The 21,248-nt window shown below is 43.7% G+C and overlaps 1 protein-coding gene across 1 annotated transcript in view; it reads right to left on the minus strand.

The window, feature by feature from the left end:
• RALGAPA2 (Ral GTPase activating protein catalytic subunit alpha 2) overlaps window positions 1-16,258 on the minus strand; it is a 380,552-nt gene extending 364,294 nt beyond the window's left edge. The window contains exon 1 of the mRNA XM_056121724.1: window positions 16,116-16,258. Coding sequence (XP_055977699.1) covers window positions 16,116-16,221 — 106 coding nt within the window. The 5' untranslated portion in view covers window positions 16,222-16,258. The remainder of the gene's footprint in view (window positions 1-16,115) is intronic.
• Between the last annotated feature and the right edge of the window lie 4,990 nt (window positions 16,259-21,248).

Genomic DNA, 21,248 nt, shown 5'->3' on the forward strand with positions numbered 1-21,248 from the left:
TGGTCACTTAAAATCAAACACAAGACAATAAAATGGGCTCCCTAACCTATTTCAAACAGAATATTTTAAATTAAGCAACAGTTCCAGCAGTGAAAGCAAATGGCATACTTACCTTTACAAGTGTGCACGTATACTTAAAACATATATAGCATTGTGGACAGAGAGATTCCCTAGTTAAGAGGCTGAGCACACACAAAGCCTACAGGAGGCCCAGGTTTGATCCTAGTACCACATGGTTCCCAGAGCACTGCCCCAGGAATGACCCCTAAGCACACAGCCAGTAATATAGTAATATGTCTTGAGCACCACCAGGGGTGACTCAAAACCAAAACCAAAACAAACAACATAAACTATATACATTGTGATAAAATCAAGGCTACCTAAATTTTTTTAAACAAAAAAATCTGTTCATTATCTTTAAGATATGCTTTTGGTTTCTAAAATAGCATTAAATACACTTAAAAAATTTTTAAATATCTTTTCTAAAGATCAAAGTTATAATCCTGATTTCATAATTCAGAATTAAAAAACAAAGCTTTATTGAAAATACAGAAGAGAGATCCTTCACGAACTGATTGGTTAAGGCAACAATCTGATCTAGTGAGAATGTGAAAAAATAATTTGAAAGAATACAAAATGCTGTATGAATATAAAATATCAGTACAGCAGAGTTATATGTAATGTGGGATTGTCACATTAAAGACAAAATAGAGAAAATTGAAACACCCTTAAACACTAGTAGGAAGATGATTCAGCAATGAGAAGCATAAGAAATTTATTAGGAGACAGAGATTTACTAGGTCCCATACCACAGCACTTAGGTACGCATCTACCAGCACTACTTCAATTGTCCTTCTTATATGTACATACTTCCCCCTTCCATAACCAAGCTTTCAATGTCTAAGTTAAAGATATGTGCAAGGTTATTCCTTAAAAAAAAAAAAAGCAAAAAGTCTTACAGATAATGGTATTTTCTTCACTTTAAGAGAATACCTGGTACAAAAGAGACAACAAGATCTCCACTTCCTATCATTACACTTGTGATAAAAATGGCTCAACTGTTGACTTTCATCTATTCCTTCTACAGGGAAAAAAAGGGGGGGCTATGTGAGAATTTCCTTCATATCCCTATCATCCAATACCCCATTCTTTCTTCTTCAAAAGCACTTTTACATTTTTTAATCCCTATCTCTCCATTGTTAGTTCAATTTTTCTTTTGTTTAGTCCTTCCCCAAAATATAAACTCAAATTCCCAAAGTCCAAAAATACATAACTCTATCTACATAAACTACACCACACACACACACACACACACACACACACACACACACACACATACACACCATGCATATCTATCCTTCATCTGGAATTTCTCTCTTTTCCTGTCTTATTAATCTGAATCTCTTCTATTTTAAGATGTGGAAATCTGACTCAAGTTAGCTAAAGCAAAAACAAGGTATTAATTATTTTCACAACTGAGAAAGGTTAAGGGATGAGATGACACAGGCACAGTGGAACCACTCAGGAATGGCACATTCTCACTCCTCTATTCTCCAGAGTAAACAAATTCAGTTTAAGGCAGGTGTCTCCACACAGGGGGAAAATGAACACTGGCCGCCCAGGCTAGATTCCACTGCTTGCAATTCTGATGGATAAATTCTTGGTTTCCCAGTATCCATGTTACAAAAAACAAAGGGTGGGTGGAGATGTTTGCACTCAGGCCACACTCAGCTGTGCTTAGGGACCATTCCTGACAGCTTTGGAGGGACCCTAGTTAGTGCTGGGTATCAAAGTAAAGTTAGTTGCATGCAAGGCAAGTGCCTTATCCCCAGCACTATCTCTCCAGCTCCCATATCTGAAGAAGTCTGGGAATTCTGAACCATTCAAGAGAAGTCACTGGATTCAGGTTTTCCTCTGCTTAAAACTCATCACAGCATAAAAGCTATATAGCTCACTGAACTTTACAGTGACCATATCATACTCTGTACAAGCTTCTCTCTCCACACTTTCTTCATTCCCAACTTACCCACCGGAAACTCCTGTGTTCACTGTTACAAGCCACCTCAGACCTAATTTCCCTCAGACAACACCTATCCCCTCCCCAGCAGGGCTTTCTGCTGTGATTCACCTGTGGCCACCTCTACACTTCTATCCCACTCCACCATGGCACTAAAATTCTCAAAATACATGTAGGAATTTAAAATTCTCAAAATACAGTATCTACTTCTACAAAAACCTTTGTCCTGAGCTTCTGTCTCCTTCATCTCTGGAAGCAATACCCCTACTGAGACACATGCACAAGATTAAAAAAAAAATTTTTTTTAAAAATGAGTAAGTGGGCATTCCTCAAAAAGCTAGAAATTGAGCTTCCATATGACCCAGCAATACCACTTCTGGGAATATACCCTGGAAATCTAAAAACACAAAGCAGAAATGCTATCTGGGCTTCTATGTTCATTACGGTAATATTCACAATAGCCAGAATCTTGAAATAACCCAAGTGCCCAAGAAGAGATGACTGGTTAAAGAAAACATGGTACATCCACACAATGGAATACCACACAGTTCTTAGGAAAAATGAACCTATAAAATTTGCTTATAAATGGATGGACATGGAGAGTATCACACTGAGTGAAGTGATTCGGGAAACGAACAGACATAGAATTGACTGGACTCTTTTGTGGGATATATTGAGAGAGAGAGAGAGAGAGAGAGAGAGAAAGAGAGAGAGAGAGAGAGAGAGAGAGAGAGAGAAACTAATACCCAAATACAAGTACAGTAGAAATTAGGGCCGGGAGGATTGGTCCTTGTTTGGAAGCCTACCTCAAGTGCTGGGGAGAAGGCAGCTGGGATAGAGATGGGACCACCATGATAGAGACAGTTCAAAATGATGACTTGGTAAAAACTGAATGCTGAAAGTTGGTATCACTGTATCACTGTCATCCCATTGTTCTTCAATTTACTCAAGTGGGCACCAGTAACGTCTCCATTTGCCCCAGCCCTGAGGTTTTGGAAGCCTCTCCTTACTCGTTTTCCCCAACGTATTGGAGGCTCTTTCCGGGTAAGGGGAATGAGACCCATTATTATTATTACAGTTTTTGGCATATCAAATATGCCACGGCTAGCTTGCCAGACTCTACCGTGTCAGTGGGATACTCTCGGTAGCTTGTCGAGCTCTCTGAGAGGTATATATGTATATATGTATACATATACATATATATATCATATATGGTGTGGTAATTATGTAGGGAGTTGTAGTATAACACTCTTTTGTCCTTCCTCAGGTAGCTTAGGTTTGTCAGGTCACACCCATCTAAGAACACTGAACTTGTATTGTAAGTAATGTCCTTTCTGTGTGGACACAGGAAGACAGTTAATATTATGCTTTGTAACTTGGGAGTTGATTGACTCCGAATAATATTTACTCCTGGGCATCTGATTTCTTGACTCAGTTGCCCTTAGTTCCTAGCACCCCAAAAGCAGGGTCCCGACGAGGGACTGAATGGACCCAGGGCAAGCAGTGAGCTACCCTGGCATCGAAATGGGCCAGGCCAAAGAGCCACGATACTCAACTATAAGTTGAGGGCATGATCATGGACAAATGCTGTCATGATCCAAAAGTAAGTAACGACGAGACTAGGACCCTGCTGGAGCTAGGAAGATTAACCTGGCCTGAGGACTGCGAAATGTATAGTGAGATGTTCTCAGGAAGAACCAAACTAAATTTATATCTCTTACTGTGTGCTCATACAGAATGACATTGCTAGAAATATTAGAAGTAGATTTATTACAACTATTTAAGTAGATTACTAACTGAAGGAAGAACACACCCTTGTTGGGATCCCACCCTTGGGTGGATCTCCTAGTAATCTGAAGTAATCTCTGTAGATGAGATTTTATCCTTGAGTTAATCTCCTGGAGGAGTGGTCTTACCTCTCTTTGTTGATTCGTCAGTATTCAACCCACCTTTATGTCACTGCCTTATGTGACTGCTATATAAACTAAGACGTAAGCTCGGAAAAGGGGTCAGAAGTGAGAGAGCTCGGGCTCCATAGATCCAGAGTCAGAGCCAGAAGGAGAGAGCTTCCAAGACTGGGGCCCAGGAGAGAAGGAGGCAGAGAAAGACAGGAGTGAAGAGGATTGGAATAAACTACTATTGATATAGACCGGCCTGGCCCCCCGTTTTTTCTTCTGTCTGCCCTTGGCCAACAGCCATTCCGATCCAGGCCACACACAGTGGCTCAAGAGCACCGAATGCAGGCGGTGAAACAGTGCCGTCCAGTGAGCCCGTGAACATACAATCTTCGGCGTGATAAGATTTTACAGGGAGTGTCTTATGATGTATCCAGGAATATGTTCATTCATGCGTGAGGCTTGGCCTGAGCATGTGGAAAGCGGCCTGGAGAGTGGTGGTGGTTGGGTAGTGAAGGTCGGCTGCTAGGGCTGGGTCCCTTGGGGAAGGGAGGGTCCTTACCCACGCCCCTCTAGGGCACCCCGACTGAAAGCAGCCTGGCATGGAGTCCGGTGAAAGTAGGCAAAGAAACAAACACAATAACCTAACCTCCCTGTATCTGTACTGCAAACCATAATGCCCAAAAGGAGTGTGGGGGGGGGGGGGGCGGGGGGATTAGTTCCTGCCATAGAGACAGGCTGGGGGAGAGTGGCAGGAGGGAAACTAGGGACATTGGTGGTCGGAAATGTACACTGGTGGAAGGATGAGTGTTCACTGTATGACTGAGACCAAACCATGAACTTATAACTATCTCACCATAGTGATTCAATTTAAAAAAAGAAAAAAGAAAAAGAAATGAAATAAAACACTTCAAAAGTTAAAAAAAAAAAGTATAAGTATGTGAAATTAGATCTTTACAAAGAATTTCAACACAGGGCCAGAAAGACAGCTAAACAAGTTGAGTGCATACAAAGCATGCTGTGCACTTGGGAAGCTCAGGTTAGATTCCAGGTCGTCCACAAGATCCCCCAAAATATAGAGAATAGCCCCTGAGCACTGAGAAGTGTGATCCAGAAAAGAAAATTTAATAAAAAGTTTTTCAATCGGGGGGGATAGTGCTGCCAGCAGGTCAACCTGTACCTGCGGGGCAAATGCATCAGCAGCCTGATGGTGCCTTCAGACTTCCAGATACCCCAAAATTGCTGCTGTGCCTTTGGCCAGACCCAACAACTTGAGACCAAGTTTACCAAGAAATTAAATGGCCAAAAGTTAGGTATGTGGGAGACACACCCACAAACCACCTCCGGCTCAGCTATATAAGCTCATTTATTGGCCTTATTTCAAAGACCCATAATCTCAAATGAGATCAAAAGATGCAGCTCGGGCCTGTAGTGCAGAGAGAGGTAGGCGGGAACCCATGACTAAGAGCTCCAGGCCCACTTGGATTGGGACTGGGCCTCCTCCCCCCAAGTCCCCAGTTGTCCAGTAGCTTGGCAATCATACCCACAAACTGCACCCCCCCACACACACGCCATGTAATCTCATCAACAGCCAAGACCCAGGGACTATAAACTATAACTCCCAAAAGACAGTACCAGAGAATGTCCTGATCCTGCACCAGGTCGTCTTCACCGAGGCGCCCCAGAGGGGGGCAGGTGAGAGCCCTCTCCGCCCCAAGGGACCCAGCTCCGGCAGCCAAAAACCTCCACAACCCAACTGCGGCTGTGCTCAAGGCCGCTCCCCACGAGCTCAGGCCAACCTTTACGCATGAGTGAAGTCCTACGGAACCCAGGTAATGAGGAACTTTGTGACCTTGGACTCTGGGCTCAACGGGACCCAGGAGCAGAGATCTTCTGCCTTTTCCCCCAGTCTCCAGTGACCCAGGGGTCACCCCCATAAGCCACCTCCTGCCGAGATAATCTCATTGGCCACAGTTCAGATCACACGGCTGCTTCTCCCAAAAGGGAATATAACATGAGGCCCCACAACCATGCCACCGGACTCTGTGCCAGGCTGTTTCACAGTAGGCGCTCCGAAGGGGGGGCGGGTGAGAGCCCTCCCTGCCCCAGGGGACCCAGCTCCAGAAGCTAAAAATCTCCACAACCCAACCACCGCCAAACTCAAGGCCATTCCCCACACGTTCGGGCTGAGCCTACATATGAGTAAACATATTCCTGGACCACGCAGCCACTTTTGCAGTCACACAACACATCATAAAACACTCCCTACCCATTCTCCATAATTACCACACCACATTTGATGGGGTTCAGACAGTAGGTAACAAATCATAGAGGGAAATATATATATATGCATATATACATATTTTCAGATATATACCAAAGCTCACATCATCCAAACTTTAAATAAACATGTTAGTGATATCCTATAGAATGTCTTAATGGCGCCTGTCAAAATAGAACAATCTTCACACTGTTTCCTATATGAACACATTTTTGTAACCATGTAAGCAGCAGTTCTTCATAACAGACAATATGAAATATATTATTTCGGTTGTGTTTTGGGACAGGGATTGGGGTTTGAGATGGAAACATCCTGAATTTGGTGGTGGGAAGGTGTAATGGTGGTGGGATTGGTGTTTGAATATTGAATGTAATCAAACATTGTGAACTAACTTATAAAATTAAAAAATTTTAGAGGAGCACCAAATAAAGGGTGTTGGGAGGATCCTCCCAGGATGGGAGAAGCATGCTGAAAGTAGACTATAGACCAAACATGATTGCCACTCAATGCCTCTTTTGCAAACCACAACACCCAAAAGGAGAGGGAGAACAGAGGGGAATGTCCAGCCACAGAGGCAGGGTGAAATGGGAGGATGGGGGAGATGGGGGGTGGGAGGGATATTGGGATCTGTGGTGGTGGGAAATAGGCACTGGTGGAGAGATGGGTATTTGATCATTGTATAATTGAAACCCAAGCACAAATTTTGTAAGTCTACAACTGTACCTCATGGTGTCACACTAATAAAAAAAAAAAAATTAAAAAAAAGTAATGTGGAGTTCATGCTCAGTTCAATCAGCTTAATCAATGGCTGAATAAATAGCAGTTCTCCTATATTATAAAAAAAAAGTAAAAGATTAAAAATAAAAAGTTTCAAAATCAACAACAAAATGGTCGTTTACCACATTTATATTATTCTTAACTTTATAATTACAACAGCATAGCCCCTTTTAAATAAAGGTTTTAAAATAAAAAATTAAATCAATTTGCTATTTTAAAAGTCAAGCTTTTAAAAGTCAAGCTTTTTTTTTCCCTCCATTTTTGGGCCACACCCAGCAGTGCTGAGGGGATAGTTCCTGGCGGTGCTCAAGGGACCATGTGGTGCCAAGCAGGGATTGAACTTTGGCCTCTGGCAAGCAAAGCATGTACTCAGCCTATTGAGTTATCTTTCTGGATCCTTGGAAATCAACTTTTTAAAAAAATAAATAATACCTGATAGTTTTATGACACTCGGTTTGAAGACCAAAGATCACTAGACTAAACATCGAATACAAGTATTTATCCCCACCTGCCAATAAAACTTATAAAATTAAAATTATAAAAGACTGTATCAAATATTCTGCACCTATCAGTTCTTTCTTTTCCCAGATTAATAGTAGAAGCCAGTGGCCCACAAGACAGTACAACATGTAAGGCACTTGCCTGGCAAGCAGGTAACTGCTCGCCTTGCACACAACTAACCCTAGTTTGGTCCCCTGCACACATATGGTCCAGAGCCTGCCAGGATTCATCCACGAGTGCAGAGCCAGGGGTAAGCCCTGAGTACTGCCAGGTGTGGCCCCCAAAAAACAAGCAAACAAAAACTTATAGAAGCCAACCCGCTTTTTTCAGTAATTTCAAACAAAACATCTGAGTACTATCAGATGTGCTGGGGAGGGGGGCGGGGCGCAATTATGGGGGCCTGACTGCTCAGTGGGTCAGTGGCGGGGGCACCAGAACCACACCCAGCAGGCTATGGGGAGGGGGTGGAGCCTGGACAGAGGCTGAACTTGTGGTCTTGCATGTGCCAAACATGCAACTGATCTCTCCCCAACCCCTCTACCAGACTCTATCCTAGATTTACCTTTATCACATCAGGTATTCAAGATGATGCCTTGAGTCCAGAAGCAAGAATAGTATATTTATGTTATATTATGTAACCAAGATGAACTGGATTGATGGCCTCAAGCTTGAGGCCATCAATCCAGTTCATCTTGGGACATCTTCTGGCCAGGCCTGGGTAGCTCTGACGTGCCAGATAAGATTAATGCCACTATTGGTGTGTCTCCTGTCTTTAGCCAATCCCCAGGACTTCTCAGTAAATAATGGGGTATCCCAAATGGAGAGTTCTCTAATCTTACTGTGCTTATGCAAAAGAACAAGCCAGTTTTGTTAAGCTATCTTGAAAAGTTTTAAAATGAAGGTGGAGAGAAAACCATGTTTCTGCAACTTGCTTTTTTGTAAGAATCAGATTCTAATTCTACAGAGGTGATTGAATAAATGTATTTAATCTTGATCTAAAAGGTACCCCTCGTTGGGAAATTTAGATAAAACTTGGTTTACTGACTACAGGTAAACAGCCTAATGTATAAAGGAACTCAATGTTATGCATGCTGTCACTAGTTCGGTCAGAGCTTTACTAGGGTGAAGCTCATCTCAAAGTGCAGAATTGCTTTCCCCCAGTCTGTGAATTGGCCAAAGTGTCAAGAAAGGGCATCTAAACTGGTTAAGTTAGAATGGATTAATAGCTTGTTCTAAAATACTGTGAATTTTCTTTCTATACTTTTTGTATTGGGCTGGAGCGATAGCACAGCGGGTAGGGCGTTCGCCTTACAAGTGGCCAACATGGCCGACCCGAGTTCGATTCCTCTGCCCCTCTCGGAGAGCCCGGCAAGCTACTGAGAGTATTTGATATGCCAGACACAGTAACAACAAAGTCTCCAATGGAGACGTTACTGGGCCCGCTCGAGCAAATCGACGATCAACGGGAGGGCCTTTACTTACTTACTTACTTACTTACTTATGTAACCAAGCTCATTTAATATTCCAGAGTTTATGGACATAAAAGGTTAGTAAGTGATGGACATTTAGCAATAGGAACCTAATGGTAAAATTACTTCACTTCAAACAAGGTAAAGGTAAAGGTAAAGGCCCTCCCGTTGATCATCGATTTGCTCGAGCGGGCCCAGTAACGTCTCCATTGGAGACTTTGTTGTTACTGTGTTTGGCATATCGAATATGTCACGGGGAGCTTGCCAGGCTCTGCCGTGTGGGCGAGATACTCTCGGTAGCTTGCCGGGCTCTCCGAGAGGGGCGGAGGAATCGAACTCGGGTCGGCCATGTTGGCTGCGTGCAAGGCAAATGCCCTACCCACTGTGCTATCGCTCCAGCCCAAACAAGATCAACTGAAAAATATCAAACCAAGAATTCCTAAAGAGCCCAAAATTATGCCTCTTAGCTTCTACTGATTGTATATAGTTTATCCATGTGGCACTTAAAGTCCATGCAAATATCTTACAACCCACTTGGCCTGCCAAGGGCTTGGAAAGGTCAATGAACACAAAAACTCAGGAATCTCGTCATCTTCAGCCATGTCCAAGCCATGTACAGCTTCAAGTCTCTCTGGAAGACTATGGTAAAACAGACCAGGAAGTTAACAGCAAAAGTCAAAGCGACATTCTTAGAAAACATATACAAAATGTTGAGCTTTTGTTTATATGTTAACATTAATTCTGGTGGGTAAACATATTTTCTAATATGTAAATACATTTTTGAGTCAAGCAGCTTGCAGAAGCTAGATACAGTGAAGGCTTTTTAATGAATCACAGCTTTGCCCCTTATCAGTTGAATCTAGTAAACAAGTAGTTAACCTCTCTGAACCTCAGTTTCCTCCTGTGTAGTTTGGGGACAAATGAACACTACCTTCAACACAGGTTGTAGGAAGAGCTGGTGATATCATAATGATAATAAAAAAACAAATCTCACAGCATTCCAATCTCTCTTTAAACGCCGGACTCCATGTCCAATAAAACCCCCAGGATATTTTTACTTGCCTTTTTCCTTAAATTCAGTATGCATAACAATAAACTCATCTTCCCCTGCTATTCCCCCGATCTTCTCTCAACTCATCTGGCTCTGTCCATGACACTCCCATTCCGCAAAATACCTATAACCAAGTATTAAATTATAAAAGTGTGTTTATTGCTAGTCACACTAGAGAGGAAAGAGCGCTCGCGACCCTTGCTGCTGGTGATGCCAGTGGGAGTGACATTGACAGAAGCTCAGACGAAGTCAGAATCACATCCCACCCACAGTCTGAGCTTTAGTTTATTCTGCTCTAAAGAGATCATAAAAAATATTTCTTAAAAAAAAACTACTATCCCGGGATGTTTATATCAGCAGTCACGTGAGACAAAAAAGAGAGAAAGAGAGAGGGGGATGATTCAACCAACAAAGATAAGTGATGGCACTTGGTCTGAAATAAATGTCCCAAATTAGTATTAATGGAAAAAAACAAAACATAGAATACTAGTAACAAATAAAAGTATCACATGAAACAATAAAAACCGTTTAAAAAAAAAACCCTTCACCTAACTAAAACAACAGAGGCCCAAAACCTAAACCAAAACATTATATTCTGCTCTATCAGTAAGTAGGGCAACTGTGAGAGGCTGCACTCTTCTCTCAGGTTCCACAGATTTAGTGGACATCATGAGTCACTTGACTTGATTGTGACCTTTGATCTCAAACCTCTTCATCAGATTAATCACTGCTCCCCAGATTCTACAAAACTTATTATCATTACTTCAACTTATAGAATCACTAGTTCCCAGCTATACCACTGCTGGATAATCCCTCCCACGGCAATTCCAACCTCATCGTTTGACTGCTCTCTCACTGATCCAGTCTCCTCATTGGTCTTCCTCAATTCAGTGCCTTTGCCTCCCATCACCCCCAAACCAGTTTTCAAGGTCCTGCTAGCAGAAATGTAAATCCAAATCTTAAAATGTATCCTGCAAAGAATTCCCCAAGTAAGCTAACCCAGACAACCAAAATTCTTTCTGACCTGGCTGGCAACTTGCCTCAACTTCTGCCAGTTATAGCACAACTCCTACCTTCCCCCAATTCATACATACCTTCCCCCACCAGTCCCCATAAAACACACACACACACCTCACTCTCTCCAACCCTGTCATTGTCCTACTTCTGACCTACACTGGTTATTCCCGAGGCAAGATTTTTAGCACCTCATTCTCAGTGCCTAATAACGCCCTCACTGTTTTCCCACCTGAACCAGAGGAAACATTAATCTGGTGCTCCTCACTCTCCTACATCATGGCTCCATCCATTCCACTTCCATTTTCTCTCAGTCATACTGCCTTCCTCTCTACTTCTCCATAGTCGAGCCCTGAATGCTCAATGTGTAGCCACTAGCTATGAAGGGACTGAGCACTTGAAATCAGACTAATCTAAACTGAAATATGCTGTAAGTGTACAGCTGGATTTCAAATACCTCATTTAAACAATCTAAAACACAGAGAACAGAGAGATGGTATAGCGGGAAAAGCACTTTCTTTGCATGTGGCCAAACTGGAGGCAATCCCTGTCACCCACAAGGTTCCACAAAGCCCATCAAAAGTGATCCCTGAGCACAAAGCAGCAGTGATCCTTAAGTACACATGATATAGTCCAAAATCAAAAGAAAAAAATTAAAAAACCTTAATACTTCATATTACTAGATGATATTATACATATTAGATGTATGGGGTTGGTTAGGTTAAATATATTACTAAAATTAATTTAATCTGTCTTTTTTATTTTTAGGGGCAGTAGGAGATGAGGTTTGGACCAAATCCAGCAGTGCTCAGGGCTTGCTCCTGGCTCTGCATTCAGGCCGGGATCACTGCTGAAGGTGATGGGGGGACCACATGCAGTATCAGAACTGAACACAGGCTTGCAGCATGCAAGCATCTTGCCTACTATATGATCTCTTCAGCCCTCTTTTACATTTTTATGTGGCTTTTCAAAAATTCAAAATTAGGGGCTGGAGCGATAACATGGCAGGTAGGGCGTTTGCCTTGTGCGCGAATGACCTGGGTTCAATTCCCAGCATCTCATATGGTCCCCTGAGCACTGCCAGGAGTAATTCCTGAGTGCATAAGCCAGGAGTAACCCCCGAGCATCGCCGGGTGTGACCCAAAAACCAAAAAAAAAAAAAATTCAAAATTACACAATAGGGCCAGGGATACAGCTCAGCAGGAGAGCACGTGCTTTGCATATATGAGGCCCCAGGTTTGTTTACACAGTATATTTCTATTGGAAAGAACTATTTTAACCATTTTTCAAGACCTGGTATAAATACAACGTCCTTCAGATACTTCTATTTTTTTTCCTTTGTACCATAATTTATGATGTTAAAAGTTATTCATAGTTGGGTTTGGACATACAACATTCCAACACTGATCCTGCCACCAGTGAGAACTTCCTTCTACCAACGCTGCCAGGGACCCTCTCTACACACCTGGCCAGCATGCCACCCTGGCAGGCACCTCTCTCACGTCTGGCTGTTAAAAGTATGGTTGTCAGTGTTTCTGAGTCTGTGGTATGGATATTTAGCTTATCATCCTTTCACACCATCAAGACACCTGAACCCGTCCCCCCCACCTCTGCCTCCTGCTGCTGCCATCCATTTCTCCTCACCTCTCCCCCGAACAATTTCTTTCCTTCGCCTCCCTATACTCAGGCAAAGGCTGCAGATGCTCCTATCTTTCCGTAATTTTTAATGACTTTTTGGCCCTTTAACCCCTATAACAGACTCCCTCATTAGCCAAGATATAATTATAATATACTCTAAATGTTTACTATTATTAAATACCTATTTTTCTTGTTAAACCAAGGTCATTTCTATACCCAATTTGGAATTTATAGACAAGGAATATGTGTCAGAACTTATAGCAATATGCAATATATTATTTGCTTCTATTGCATTTTGTTTAGTCATTTACTTTCCCAATGATTATACCCATAATAAAAGGAGAACTGACAGTGAGGAAAACTAACAGCTCTGTTTTTTCCCTCCAATTAGATGCTACCTATAGGTCACTTTGTATGGTCTGCCTGTGCCTCAGTTTCCCCACCACAAAACAAAACTAATATAGACCAATCTACAATACGTACATCAAATTAGCTAAGGAAGTTCCAGTTGCAATTAGCACATTCAATGCTAAGAAATACTTGATTTTTTTTTTCACAGCAGGCTGGAGCGATAGCAAAGTGGGTAGGGCGTTTGCCTTGCACACGGCCGACCCGGGTTCGAATCCTCTGTCCCTCTCAGAGAGCCTGGCAATCTACCAAGAGTATCCCACCCCCATGGCAGAGCTCCCTGTGGCATATCTGATATGCCAAAAACAGTAACAAGTCTCAAAATGAAGAGGTTACTGGTGCCCACTCGAGCAAATCGATGAACAATAGGAAGACAGTCTACAGTGCTACAGTGCTACAATTGTGCTTCTCAGCTAGTTGCCTTAAATACTAATTTTTAAAGAGAGAAAGCAACTTCATCACACTCATCAAAATAAAAAAGGAAGAGACTAGGTATCAAAACAAATATTCTGTCCTATTAATAATGGGAGATTAGTAATAGGAAAGGAAACTGTTAAATACTTAATCTAAACTAAAGCAGGTCATACATCCTAATCACAATAGCCTTTACAAAGTAAACATTACCATACCTTCTTTTACAAAGGTGGCTTCAAAAGGTTCAGAGACAAAGTACCTAGTTCAAAGTAATAATACAAAACAGCAAATCCAGATCAGTGGAATCAAATCATCACTAGATGCAAAGAAAAAGAAAAAACCCAAACCATATTTGTATCGATTTGCTCGAGCGGGCCCAGTAACGTCTCCATTGGAGACTTTGTTGTTACTGTGTCTGGCATATCGAATACTCTCAGTAGCTTGCCGGGCTCTCCAAGAGGGGCGGAGGAATCGAACTCGGGTCGGCCATGTTGGCTGCGTGCAAGGCAGACGCCCTACCCGCTGTGCTATCGCTCCAGCCCATGAAACATGTGAAAATTATAAGTAATATTACTTTATATCTACAAAAATACAATAATAACCTCTTCATGTCCTCCAAATTGTTTTGTTGATCTTGGCTAATTCCTATCTTTCAATTCAAGAGAACTTATTTTCCTAAGCAGACTTCTTTTTTAAGTAGCAAACAAATGAAGTGATGAGGTAGGCCTATTGCATTAATGTTCCATTTTTTTGTTAGTCTTTCACCCGTAGCTGAAGTGAAAGGTTATATTAGCAAATGATTAGAACTACACCTCAAAAACATTTATGACAGTAGGTTACCCTAGGGATAGGAAATTATAGTGATAAAGTAAACTGAGGCATTCAACAAATGCATCAACAAAAATGAAGGTTAAAAACTCAAGGAAATTAAAGAGAAATTGAGATGAACAAAAACTGAGGTCATAATAAGCTCAATAAAATGATAAAAGAAAGTTCCTCAAAATAAGACATACACATTAAAGTGAAACCACAATTACAGTCTTGACAACTAGCTACTTTCTTAGAATGGAAACAATATAGTTGTATCTCTAAGAAAAACTGATCTAGGTTTAATTGATTCTAACTTTACAAATTGTAGCCAACTTAAGCCTGCAGCCTTGGACAGAACAAAAGCTCAAATTCTCCGCCACAGAAAAAGATCCCAAGTATCAAATACTTTTGAAAACTGCTCATTCTTTTTTATCGAAAATGTTCCTGCAGTAAGTGTTAATCAGTCACTACTAAGAAATCCACACAATGCCACCTGTGTATTAATAGGATTTTACTACAGGAAGTAGAAAGTTCAGGTTACCAAGAACACCACATTTCACTTTCAAAAGCCCTGGAAAGAAATCCTGCTCAACAGTAACTAATTTACATTTCACTCCAAATTGAAGGCAGTGTAATCTCAAGGAATCTGAGATTATAAATAACCCACTAGACAAAACCAAGAGTGTTGCTGTCAGTTGTTTTCCTGAGAGATAACTTCACAGAATATAAATAGCAATAATTAGCAACTTTTAATCTCATGAACAAGAACTTAATCTAAAAGTCTCACAAGCAAAATGAACTGTTATGCCGTATTTCTTCAAGTGACAGACACACAAAGACTAGGTAACCTAAATCAGAAGATTTTTGATCCTTTCAAGGAAAGGGGGGAAAGGGGAGTGGAGGTGGGGTGAGCTTGAAAGGCCAGAACACAGCTAGTCTTGCATCTGGGGAGGCCCAGGCTGGATCCCCGGCCGCACATGGTCCCCTAGGCACCCAGGAAGTAACCCCTGTCCACGCCAACGAAAGCGCCCCTAGGAGTGACCTCCAAGTCTCCCACCCAACCCCAAGCAACAAAAGGAAAGAGACCTCTGAGAGAAACGTGATCCTTTGCTAAACCCCAAATGCACAAAGGCGGGTCTGTCTATAAAACAGCAAAGGTGTTTTGATCCTAAACATAAGTTAAGGCAGAGGTGGAGGAAAGGAAGAAAACGGAAAGCAAAATAGAGCCTAGCAAAGCAACTACAGACTGCACCCCGCAGGTGACAGGAGGCCCCGTGGACACCCGCGAGGTCATCTGCAGCTCCCCGGGACCACGCCGTCGAGAAGCGCACCCCACCGACACGCACGCAGGCCAGCGACCCTCTGCCCTCCCGGGACAAACGCCCCGCGTCCACGCAGCCTCGGGGAGCCCCGTCCCGCCGCGGCCACGGACGGAACCGGAGGAAGCGGACCCAGGAAAAACTGAGAGCCAAGGAAAGGGGGTGTCAGTTCGGTTCCACGCGTCCCGAGACTGCTCGGAGTCTCCGTCTCTCCGGGAATCGCGACTCCAAGTAAAATAAATAAATAAATGAGGATGCAAAGTGCGGGGGGCGGTGCCGACGCGGGACCACCGGGGCCGGGGGCTCGGCGCGGGGACCCCCAGCGCGGCGCGGAGCCGCGCCCGGAGTGACAGCGGGCGGGCGGCGCGTACGCGCGGGATCGTGGGCGCGGGGCCGTGGGCGCGGGGCCAGGGGGGCGCCGCGTGCGCCCCGCCCGGCCGGCCGGGGGCTCCCCGCGCCCCGGACAATGCGGCCCCGCGGGCCCGACACCCCCGCCCGCCCCGACCCGCCGTGCGCCTCACCCAGCAGCGCCCGCAGGTGCTTCAGGCGCGTCAGCACGTCCTTCTTGGGGTCCAGCACCTTCTGGGTGGACTTCCTCACGTCGCCGTGGCTCTTCCGGGAGAACATCCCGCCGCGCGACGCCGGGCCGCCGGCCGGCTGCAGGCACCGCGCGCACGGGGAGCGGGCGCGAGTCGCGGGCCCCTCGCCGCCCCGCGCCCGGCGCCGCCTCGGCCGCGGCCCCAGGAAGGAGGGGCGGGCGCGCGCGGGGCGGAGCGGGGCGGGGCGGGGCGGGCGCGCGGGGGGCGGGGCGAGCGCGCGAGGGGCGGGGCGGGGCGGGCGCGCGAGGGGCGGGGCGCGGCGCAGCGGCGGCCGGCGCGCCCGGTGGAAGGACGCGCGCGCACCGGCCGCCCGCGGGGGCGCGCCCAGCGCAGGGCCGGGGCGCCACAAAGACGCGCGCCCCGCGACTCCCGGCGTGCACCGCGACGGGCCGGACGCGCGGGTCGGGCGGCGAGACGACCCCCGGCGCTTGGGCCGTGAGCATCCGGGGAGATGTAGTTGCGCCTCTTGGGCCGCGTCGCCGAGGTTCGGGTGGGCTTGGGGCGGCAGAACGCGCCGGCCCGGACCCCAGGCCCCAGCCCCCAGCCCCTGTGCGGCCCGTCTCGCTTCTGCTGGCCTGTTGCGCAGCGAGAAGCGCAGAACCAGGTTCCGTACGGCTCGGCAGGGTCGCAGGGCCTGGGGCCCCTCTCCCGCCGGGGGGACTCCGGCGCCGAGCAGCGTTTGGTCTGGGCGCTGTTGGAAGTCGGCGGTGCCCTGGGCCGGCCTCACCGGCTCGAGGTCCGAAGGGGATCCCCCAGGCGGCCCCCTCCGGCTCTAAGGAACTCTCCAACCGGTGCCGAGGCAGCGCAGTCCCGCAGCAGAGCTAGGCACGCCCTGACCATCCGTCCAGCCGCCCTGATTTGTAAGGCCTGATACCTGCAGCAAGACTTTGAAAACGACGTGGAGACTTTTTTCAGGAGGGCTCTAGATTTGTTTACTGGCACCTAAATACTTCAATACCCAAAAGTTGACATTCTAGAAATTACTTCAGTTGACTGTAAAATCATGTGGTTTCCATCAAATTGGAAAAACAACTTTCCTTTTCTTATTCGGCGAAACTGTAATTTGGGGAAAGAGCTAAAGATTTTCATAGGTTTGTGTCCTTGTCGCTGAACTATTTAGCCTCTAGAAACAATAAAGTTTTGATAAATAGAACAAAAGGGCTGAAATTCAGTCATACAAAAACACCGTTTTTGAGTGTCTCCAGGCTCTCTCAAAATCTCTGGACAAAATAGGGATATATTCAAATAGAGAGTATTACTCAGCAAGAAAATGCAATGGAACGCTCAAAAACTTGATATAAATAAAAATTTATTTATTCATAGAGGACTGTCCTCTAAAGTAGTCCTTCTTTCTGGACCAGTGACCTTTAGCTATCTGCCTTGTCATTCTTTTTTTCTTTATTTTTTTTTCCTTTGTGGGTCACACCGGTGATGCTCAGGGGTTACTCCTGACTCTGCACTCAGGAATTACTCCTGGAGGTGCTGGGGGTGGGGGTGGGGGAGTGGGCGGGCAGCGGACACCCTATGGGGTGCAGGGGATCAAACCCAGGTCTGCCGGCTGCAAGGCAAATGCCCTTCCGGCTGGACTTTGCCATTCTTTATTATTTATTAATAATAAACTATTGATAATAAAGTTCAGTGTTGGGGCTGGAGCAATCGCACAGAGAGTAGGGCGTTTGCCTTGTACGCTGCCAACCCAGGTTTGATTCCCAGCATCCCATAGGGTCCCCCAAGCACCGCCAGGAGTAATTCCTGAGTGCAGAGCCAGGAGTAACCCCTGAGCATCCTGGGTGTACCCAAAAAGCAAAAAAAAAAAAAAAATTTCAGTATCAAGTACTTTGAAGACATCAAAGTTCTGTTGAATGAATGTCCCACTTTCATCAGTAATAAATATAATGAAGTATAGACTAGGGGCTGGAGCAACAGCATAGCAGGTAGGGCGTTTGCCTTGCACAAGGCCAATAAAGCCGATCCAAGTTCAATTTCTATGCCCCTCTTGGAGAGCCCGGCAAGCTACCAAGAGTATCTTACAGTGTGCCCCACAAGCTACCCGTGAAGTATTCGATATGCCAAACACAGTAATAAGTTTCACAATGTTACTGGGCCTGCTAGAGCAAATAGATGAAAGACAGGAGGACAGTGACGGTGACATGGTAGGGGGATTGTCCAAAGGCCTAGAGTGCATACTTTGCATGCAGGAACCCAGAGTTTGATCCCTGGAACCGCATGTTTGCCCCCCTCCGCCCAGCAACCCTCCCCTTTCCCAGCCCAGCCAGCTCTATCTGGGGAATGCTACTGGGTATAATACCCCACCCCAAAAGATACTTATATGAAACTTACAATGTAAAGTATAAAATTAAACTTCTATAGAGAAGAATTTTGAAAAATCGCATACTATTTATCCATTAATCTAGAATCCCTATTTATAAAAATTAATACTTAAAATAATTTATTCCTTTAGCTGCTCTTGTAAGCCCATGTAGCAAGTTGAACAGTGCTTTTCCTGTGGGAAAAAAAAAAAGGTATGTCCAAGTCCTAATCTCTGACACATAAGATGTGGCTTTTTTTATTCATAAAAGATCTTTTAATTAAGAATCTCAAGGTGAAATTTCTCTGGATCATCTGGGGGGATCCAAATCTAACAAGTGTCCTTATATGAAAGAGAAGAGAAGACACAGAGAAGGCCATGTAAAGATAGAGGTGGAAAGGAGTTAGGTAGCTAAAACTCAGGACTCCTTTAGCTACCAAAACCTAAAGAGACAGAAAAGATTCTTCCTTGAGGCTTTTTGGAGTGAATCCAACCATAACAACACCTCGATTTAGACTTCTGAACTTTAGAACTGTGGGAAAATAAATTCTTGTTGTGTTAAGCCACCTATTTTTGGCAATTGATTATGCAAGCCCTAGAACATAATTAATACAAATACTGAGAGAATTACTAATTGTCTAACAGAATTTCATTAATATGGTGCATTCATACATCTAAAAGTGGCTGAGTTCCAAATGTACACATAATATAGGACTATACAACCAGAAGAAACAGAGCTGAGGAATATTGGCTCAGTGGGAAAGTTCATTCCTTGCATAGATGAGGCCCTGATTTAACCCCACACGCAGAAAAGAAAGAAACAAGAAAATGAGAAATCTTCCTGTCTTCTCATTTGACTTAATCTCCCAGACATACTTATATACAAGCAGTGATCAAAACAAAAATATACATTCATGTCCTTTTTTGAAAGAAAGATACATGGGATATACCAAAAGTTAACATTAAAAATTAAAATGAGAATAGCAACAACAAAAATAACACTGATACCTACATATGTATTTACTTTCACTCAAATGAGAGAAAGAATCTGGAGTTCCGAACTCTGTCGACAATCCAGATTCAGGGATGCTATCTTGTTTGCCAATCATCGAAAATCAGATGGGCTAGACATGTAATGAGATTTGGAGACAACCACTGGACTAGAGCCATTACCAGCTGGATTCCACAGGACATCAAAAGATCGCGTGGCCACCCACCTACGAGATGGTCAGACTTCTTCGTCAAGACCCTGAACGATCGGTTTGAGGCTCTTTGTGTTCCTAGAACGAGCAGATGCCATTGGGCTACACTAGCATGTGACAGGGACGGATGGAGACGTTACTGGTGCCTGCTCAAGCAAATCGATGAGTAATGGGATGTCAAGTGATCAAGTGACCTACATATGTGGAATGAAAGATAGGTCAAAAGAAAAAGAGATGACACTGAGTTTTCTGAGTATATAAATTTGTAGAAAGTTTGGACATATTCAAAAAATTATATTATGAGGGTCAGAGAGATAGTATAGCAGATAGGGTATTCACCTTACATGAAGCTGACTCATATATAATTCCTGGTTCCTTATATGGTCCCCTAAACCCAGCAAGGAGTGATTATCACTGAGTAGAGAGCCAGGAATAAGCCCTGAGTATTGCCAGATGTAAGATAGATAAATAGATAGATAGATAATATACATACACATATATGTATATATACATATATACATACATTATATGAGTATGTATATGTGTGCATACATATGTGTATGTGTTTGTATACATGTCTATATACAAATAGACATATCTACACGTATATACATACAATATTACAATATATATAATATATACTATCTTACAACATATATATGAAATTGCTGATACTGTCATCTAATCATTACTCTTGTTTCTGATATCTCTTCTTTCCTTTTTTATTTCTTTCTCACCTCTCACTTCACCTATGATTTTCAGATTGTAGGTGGAAAGTCTACTTTTTTTACTAGAATCCCTCTCCTACAGAGTCTTCCTTGCCCTTAATTTTGAGAGAATACTCATTACTGTGTCACTGCTTCATCTGTCCTTGCTCATGACACAAATGGATTTAGAAAATTTTTCCAAAGAAAGACACTTCCATTTTTTATTTTTCTTACTTCTGAGCTCAGTGCCACTCAGATGCTTGAGGGTACCAGATAACTAAGTTTATTGTAAATGAATATAATGATTCTGCATTTGTTTATCATTGTTGTAACAGTGATGAATTTGCATGCTTAACTTTTCATTAAGAGTAAATAAAATAAATGGTCATTTGATGAACATTAAAAAAAATAGATATACAGAAACAACCATATTGCTAATTGGTGACATGACTATAGGGAGAAAATACTTATTTTAATTGACTTGAAAATAGTACTCTGTTTCTATCTACAAAGAGGAACATGTAGGGTTAAAAAGAATGTTATTTTCATAAGGGTTAAAAAAAGTCTACAAAAGGGACCAGAGAAGTAGTATGACAGTTAAAACGCTTGCAATTGGTTCAAATCCCAGTATCATATATGGTTCTTAAAGCACCACCAAGTATAGCCCCATATACACAGCCAGGAGTAATCCCTGAGCACTGCTAGGTATGGTCCCACTCCAAAAATCTACAAAACAAAAGATATACACTATTATAAAAATTAATATTGTCTGTCATCTACAAACTATTCACTCGAGTCATCCTGAATAGGATTAGCAGAACACTAGGTGAAGGACAAC

This window comes from Sorex fumeus, unplaced genomic scaffold, assembly GCF_029834395.1.
Source record: "Sorex fumeus unplaced genomic scaffold, SorFum_2.1 ptg000044l, whole genome shotgun sequence".
Taxonomy (NCBI): Eukaryota; Metazoa; Chordata; class Mammalia; order Eulipotyphla; family Soricidae; genus Sorex; species Sorex fumeus.